This window comes from Gouania willdenowi, chromosome 8 (genome assembly GCF_900634775.1).
Source record: "Gouania willdenowi chromosome 8, fGouWil2.1, whole genome shotgun sequence".
NCBI classification, from domain to species: Eukaryota; Metazoa; Chordata; class Actinopteri; order Blenniiformes; family Gobiesocidae; genus Gouania; species Gouania willdenowi.
The window spans coordinates 22231626-22237949 of record NC_041051.1 but is presented as its reverse complement, the minus strand read 5'-3'; the positions used below and the strand labels follow the sequence as shown (position 1 = coordinate 22237949).

Below are 6324 nucleotides of genomic sequence, written 5' to 3'. Positions count from 1 at the left end.
CATTAACAGTTGTTTGTTAATAAAATCGGGCGTACCACTAAAACAAACGTAAACACTAAATACGTCATTTGTATGAGGAAAAAAATGAGGCTTAACTGTCGGGTTCAGATAAATATCTTAATGCCATGTCGGGTTCGGGTTGGATGAAGAAATGCGGCTCGATCCGCACTCCAAAATGCAACACGGTTGTTTATTTACGTACTCGCCGGTCATGATGTGGCTGGTTACTGCAAGACCTCCGAGCATGCCTCTGCGGAACCAACCAGGAGTGCTTGTCTTCTTCCATAGTCTTCAAGCTGTCTTCTTCTTTTTCTTTATTTCCGGCAGAGTGGACTCCTCTCCAAGCCATCAAGAACGCGCATTCTGGATATTCGGTACCAGAATTGCAGTACAAAATGCATCACAGCCTGTTCAAGGCATAGGCAGATACTGTATGTCTGTGGGATCATTCTTTTTGGGTTTGAAGGCTGTATCACCCATTAGCATTAAACACTTAAAATGAATGTTTATTTTTTTTTTCACAAATCCAGCTCTATGCTCCTCTAAATACATCTTGATGTTTGCTATATGCACTTTAATGTCAGCAGAACAACTATATATTTAATCTGTTTAATTGTGTTTTCCTGACATTTTTGCAATAGAAATGATTGACACCATGGAAAGACTATCTAAACTGCTTATAAAATGACAATGACAATTGGAAATATGATATTATATTGAGCTATATCTTCCCCAAACTGATTGTGATCACTTAGAGGTATAGGTAGGTGCAGAAGCTGCAACCCAGGGTCAACAATGATGAATTTTGTGGCCCCTTCTTCTTATTCTCTGCCTCTCTCTGTTTTTTCTTCTATTTTCTGGCTGTGTGAGCACTCTCGTTGTGACAGATGGCGAAGCCCCCTTCCTCCCCTCCCTCGTCCTTCTCCTCTCTCTCTCTCTTTCTCTCTCTTCCCCTCGGGAGGGTAAATCTCCACGAATGCGGGCGCATGTCAATCACCGGGCTCACATGTGATGGCTCTTGCCGGTGACATGCCATCCATATCGGCGGGCATAGTCTCTCTCTCTCTCTCTCTCTCTCTCTCTCTCTCTCTCTCTCTCTCTCTCTCTCACACACACACACACACGCCTCTGACACACACGTATGAACACGCAGACGCACGGAGACGCACAGGACTCTGGTTATCCGGGTGCGCGCACTGCTGAAGGAGGCACCTCTGCACACCCCGTCCATGCACCAGCCGCGTCCCGCACACCCACAGAGAGCCTCGGTGCGCGGTACCCCGAAGATGATGGTCTGAGGCTCGTGTTTGTTTTCTTGTCTTCTGTGAAGAGCCCGAGCTCAGGTAAGTTGGAACAACAGCACTGATGGACAATTAGCGGATGCTGCTGATACGCACACAGCCAAAATGGAGGAGAAAAACGCATCTGTTACCTGATGAAGTGATGCATTTTAGTGTCATATTTTCACATATAGCATTCATCCATCAGAGTGTTAACAGAAGATCACTTTGTTCTGATATTGAAATGCAAAGGTCTCACCTGAGTGCTGCAGGCTAGGAGACCCATTTTTTTTTTTTTTTTTTAAATTGTCACTTTCTCTTTGAGTTTATTGTATTTCAGAAGTGCGTTTACAGACCTACAGATCCTAATTCAAATGATCTCCTTGCATCGCTTGTCGTTCAAATTTATACCTGAATCATGGAAAATATAAACAAATATGCTTTGGTCAAAAGATAATCGTCACTTAGTCCTGTTTCTTTCCCTGAGTGGTGTGAGTGGCCAATGAAACCAGCGCGCTTGTTGTAAATAGATTTTATCGGACCCTATAATTTGATTAGCAGATTCCAGTGTCTGAACTGTGATCATGAGACACAAAAGGAATCTAGTGTTTGTCCGAGAGAGAGAGAGAGAGAGAGGAGGAGAGAGAGAGAGAGAGAGAGAGAGAGAGAGAGAGAGAGGAGAGAGAGAGAGAGAGAGAGGAAAGAGTGCGTGATTATAGGATTTTAGCAGCCGTCGTGTATTTAATGGGGATTTGTTAATGACTTCCACGATGATTTGCAGTATCAGAGCAAACGAAAGGGTTGGACAGTACCATGGATAGTGACAGGCTGTCTGCAGTGTGATTTATCTCTGTTTGTCCACTTATATCTCTACCAATCTATCGCAGAGCTATGCATTAAAGCAGGAGGGGGCTTGCGCGCAATAAATATATATATATATATATATATATATATATATATATATATATATATATATATATATATATATATATATATATATATAACGAGGGCTAAAAAGAAACAAGCCGTTTCCATCTGTAACCAAGAATGTTGGGACAAACGTCATCGCGCAGTCGTGCATATTGAATTATGTGTGAAATCTATTTCGTGTTCGCTGCACGGTCTGTTAATTAAACGTTGCTGTGTTTTTTCTTCTAATTGAGCAAAACCTCCTGAGCCTCAGATTTAAAAACTAGATTTTGCCCCTGGCACACCCCCAGAGATAATTACCCAACCATCACGGCCCACCTTAACATGGGCTGTGAGTGGAGCTGCTAGAATAATGATAAATAGAGTTTAAGGAGAAAAATGAAATCACATCATCAACGTTTTTATTTTCTTGAAAAGAACAAATCAACGAGGAAGTGTCTATTATTATTATTATTATTATTATTATTATTATTATTATTATTATTATTATTATTATTATTATTATTATTATTATTATATTGCCAAACGAAACGGTCAAATAAATGCCCCTAAACAGTGGTGTTAAATGAATAGTGTTGGAATGCAGCCAGGAGTTTATATATGGGCGTCAGGAGGAGTGAAAGTGGGAGCCCCCGTGGGACCTATAATGTGGCCCCTACCGCGAGGACCTGCTGTGATAGGACACGACAGGGCACACGAATAACAGTGGGGAATTAAACGCGCACCCAGCTGGCAGTTATACAGTATGTATAAGGCTGGGCTGTTTTTCACAGTGAGCCCCCAAATTTTGTCAGGTTTTTTTTTTTTTCTTCTCATGGTGCAATTCAGCTTCATACTAAAAGGAGTAATTTAAAAGCATTTGCTTTTTTTTTTTGCTTTTTTTCTTCAGTGCGCATTTGTAAAATAGTGTCCCAATATTTTTGTACACCCTTAAATTAGGACTGAGCTGTTTTTCATATGTGAGCTCCCACATTTTTCTCTCATGGTGATTATTATTTATTTATTTATTTTTCATTTACCTTCATAAAAAAAATGAGGTTTTTAAAAGCGTTTGCGATTTTTCTATATACAGCACATTTCAGAAATTGTGTCCCACTATATTAGTACCCATAATGACACAACTCTTATTATTTCTCTGCCTGCCCAAGGCCTCATTTAAATCATGTTTTCTCCCTCCAGAGTCACGATGTTGACACGGCTGTTCAATGACCCCTCGTTGCTTCCCAGCGTGCAGAAATACTCAGGCTGGGTGGAGGAGAGTGACGACGACGACGACGACGTCGTCCCCAAGGTCAAAGATGAGGACCAAGAAACACATGACGACAGTTCTGACCTGATAGGAGACAGTCGGACACAGTCTGAGCACGCAGGAGAGGATGATGATGAAGACGACGACCATGATGAAGAGGATGACGGGGAGGATACAGAAGGGGACAGGCCCAAGAAAAGGGGCCCCAAGAAGCGTAAAATGACACCGGCCCGCGTGGAGCGCTCCAAAATGCGGAGGGTAAAAGCCAATGCTCGGGAGCGCACACGCATGCACGACCTGAACTCTGCGCTTGACAATCTGCGTAAAGTAGTTCCATGCTACTCCAAAACGCAAAAACTGTCCAAAATCGAGACGCTGCGCTTGGCCAAAAACTACATCTGGGCCCTGTCAGAGATCCTCCGCTGCGGGAAAAGGCCTGACCTTGTGTCCTACGTTCAGACTCTTTGTAAAGGACTCTCCCAGCCCACCACCAACCTTGTGGCGGGCTGCTTGCAGCTCAACTCCCGCAACTTTCTTACCGAGCAGTGCCAGGAGGGAGGGAGGTACGGGTCCGGTTCATTCCCCGTGCATTCCTACCCGTACCAGTGCGCGCGTCTGTCCAGCCCACACTGTCAGACGGGCTCGAACGCGCACCCGCTGAGGACACACGGTTACTGCTCGGCCTATGATTCGTATGGTGGGAGCGGGTCCCCGGAGTATAACAGCCCTGAGTACGAGGGGCCTGCCAGTCCGCCGCTTTGCATCAATGGAAACTTTTCCCTGAAGCACCAAGGCTCTGCCTCCCCGGACACGGAGAGAGGGTCATACCACTATTCTATGCATTACTCCGGCATGCCTGGCTCTAGGGCCACAGGGACCCACAACCTCGTGTTTGGCTCCTCGGGCTCCCGGAGCGGCATTCACTCGGAAAACGTCCTGCCTTACCACGACATGCACTTACACCACGAACGAGCACCTGTACCTGTGTACGATGAACTCAACGCGTTTTTTCACAACTGAAGGCGAAGCGCGTCCGTTTGGCAATCATCAGTTTATCTCTAACCACGGCACATTTTTACCTGATAAACTGACCCACGAACAAGGATTTTTTTTTTTTTTTTTTTTTTAAAGGTTTACATTCGCTGTGAACAATATTTTTCTTTTAATTATCATTATTATTTCACCAGATGCAGTTGCGTGATCGCGAGTGAACCAACACTACAGCAGAAACCCCATGAGACCATAGAGAAAATAGTCGATGTGTGATTTGTGTTTGTATTGGAGATTGTATATGCATTTTGATGAGTGTGAGTTAAAGTTTAAAGCCCCTATAACTTATATCAACCAATCAATCAATCAATCAATCAATTAATAAATCAATCAATCCATTAATCAAGCATAGCCTGAAGCAAATATCCATGCACAAAATAAAGTAAAACACACCACTAAACATAAGCACACAGTTACAGAGAAAATGTATCGGTTCTGTTGTTTTGGCAAATCAACCTTTTTTCACTATGCAAAACCCAGCGAGACCCACACAGAGCAAGAAACACACACATTCCACACACACGCACACACGCACACAAACACATGCACGTTTACAAAAGAAAGTAAAAACCATAATATTCACTATGTATTTGTTCTTATTTATTTTTCATCAGTTGGCCTCTTGTTCTAATTTATATAATTACTATTATGACCATTATCTTTTTAATATTATTATTATTGTTATGACCATCATCTTTATTATTATTATTATTATTATTATTATTATTATTATTATTATTATTATTATTATTGCACGTATTCATTGTGTTAGTTTTTGTAATTAATGTTGATAGTCTAAAGGGACCCATGTGTTGCTGTGCATTGATTGTTGTTGGTTTTTTTTTTTTGTTTTTTTTAAATAAAAGTCTTTCAACTTTGTATTCACCTAAAATGTGTGGTAAAATAAAATGACATCAAATCACACTGTGCACTCTTGAATTGTTTTTATACCAGTTATATATACTAACAAAGAAGAAGATGAAGATGATGATGATGATGATGATGATGAAATGCTTAATAAGATTAAGCTTCTGAGTGTCAGTAGGTGTTTGGAGCTTAAAATGAATCTAATCTTTATGGATGATCAATTGTCAGGCATGGTGCCACTACCTGCTAGAGTTCATCTGAGGCATGGGGTGTTCAATGTGAAAAAAGAAAGGAAAAACAAAAATAAGATGAGTCCTGGTGAAAAAACAAAAACTAAGCACATTTTCAGATGAATTAATCTGTCAAATTTAAATAAAAAACAAGAAATTACAGCATATATGGAATGGCTGGACTTTATGTTTAACAAAGTTCACTTGAAATGTTGCATTTGAAGTTATCAGGTCTCATAAGAATTCATCTGAAGCCCGTTCAGCACCTCGGAGAGCTGCCTTACCTGTCCTGAGACACGCGCACAACCACCAGCGCTTTTGTGTTGAATCCTCTCATCCGATGGTTTCCAACCGTTTTTGGATCGTGATCCATTTTAATATCAATAATTTATGGCAACCCCAAATACATTTTTTTTTCTCTAGAATTAGTTTTTGTTTAAGTTTGTTCCTTATAGAGCTGCCAGTGTTAGAAACAATTTGTGCCAGCTCAGATATTTTTATACTGCCTTTTACTATTATTATCAACTAGATATATATTTCACAAAGTGAAAGTATATATAATATAGTTCTTTCAGATTGTGTGTGTTGTTTTATTGTGTAAAATTTTACAATTAAAAAATAATAAGAATCATTTTTTTAAAACATTTTTTTTTATATCAAATACTAGACATTTAAGGCGACCCAATTTAAACTCCACGCGACCCCACATGGGGTCCCG

The 6324-nt window shown here is 40.9% G+C and overlaps 1 protein-coding gene across 1 annotated transcript; it reads left to right on the top strand.

The window, feature by feature from the left end:
• Nucleotides 1-1113: 1113 nt before the first annotated feature.
• LOC114468409 (neurogenic differentiation factor 2-like) lies at nucleotides 1114-5309 on the top strand. The gene is made up of 2 exons (XM_028455289.1): nucleotides 1114-1343; nucleotides 3390-5309. The coding sequence occupies exon 2, from the start codon at nucleotides 3397-3399 to the stop codon at nucleotides 4477-4479; it is 1083 nt and encodes a 360-aa protein (XP_028311090.1). The 5' UTR covers nucleotides 1114-1343; nucleotides 3390-3396; the 3' UTR covers nucleotides 4480-5309.
• Nucleotides 5310-6324: the final 1015 nt, after the last annotated feature.

What these genes read in the sequence shown, in the direction of transcription:
- LOC114468409 (XM_028455289.1), top strand. Translation starts at nt 3,397, where the DNA reads ATGTTGACACGGCTGTTCAATGACCCCTCGTTGCTTCCCAGCGTGCAG.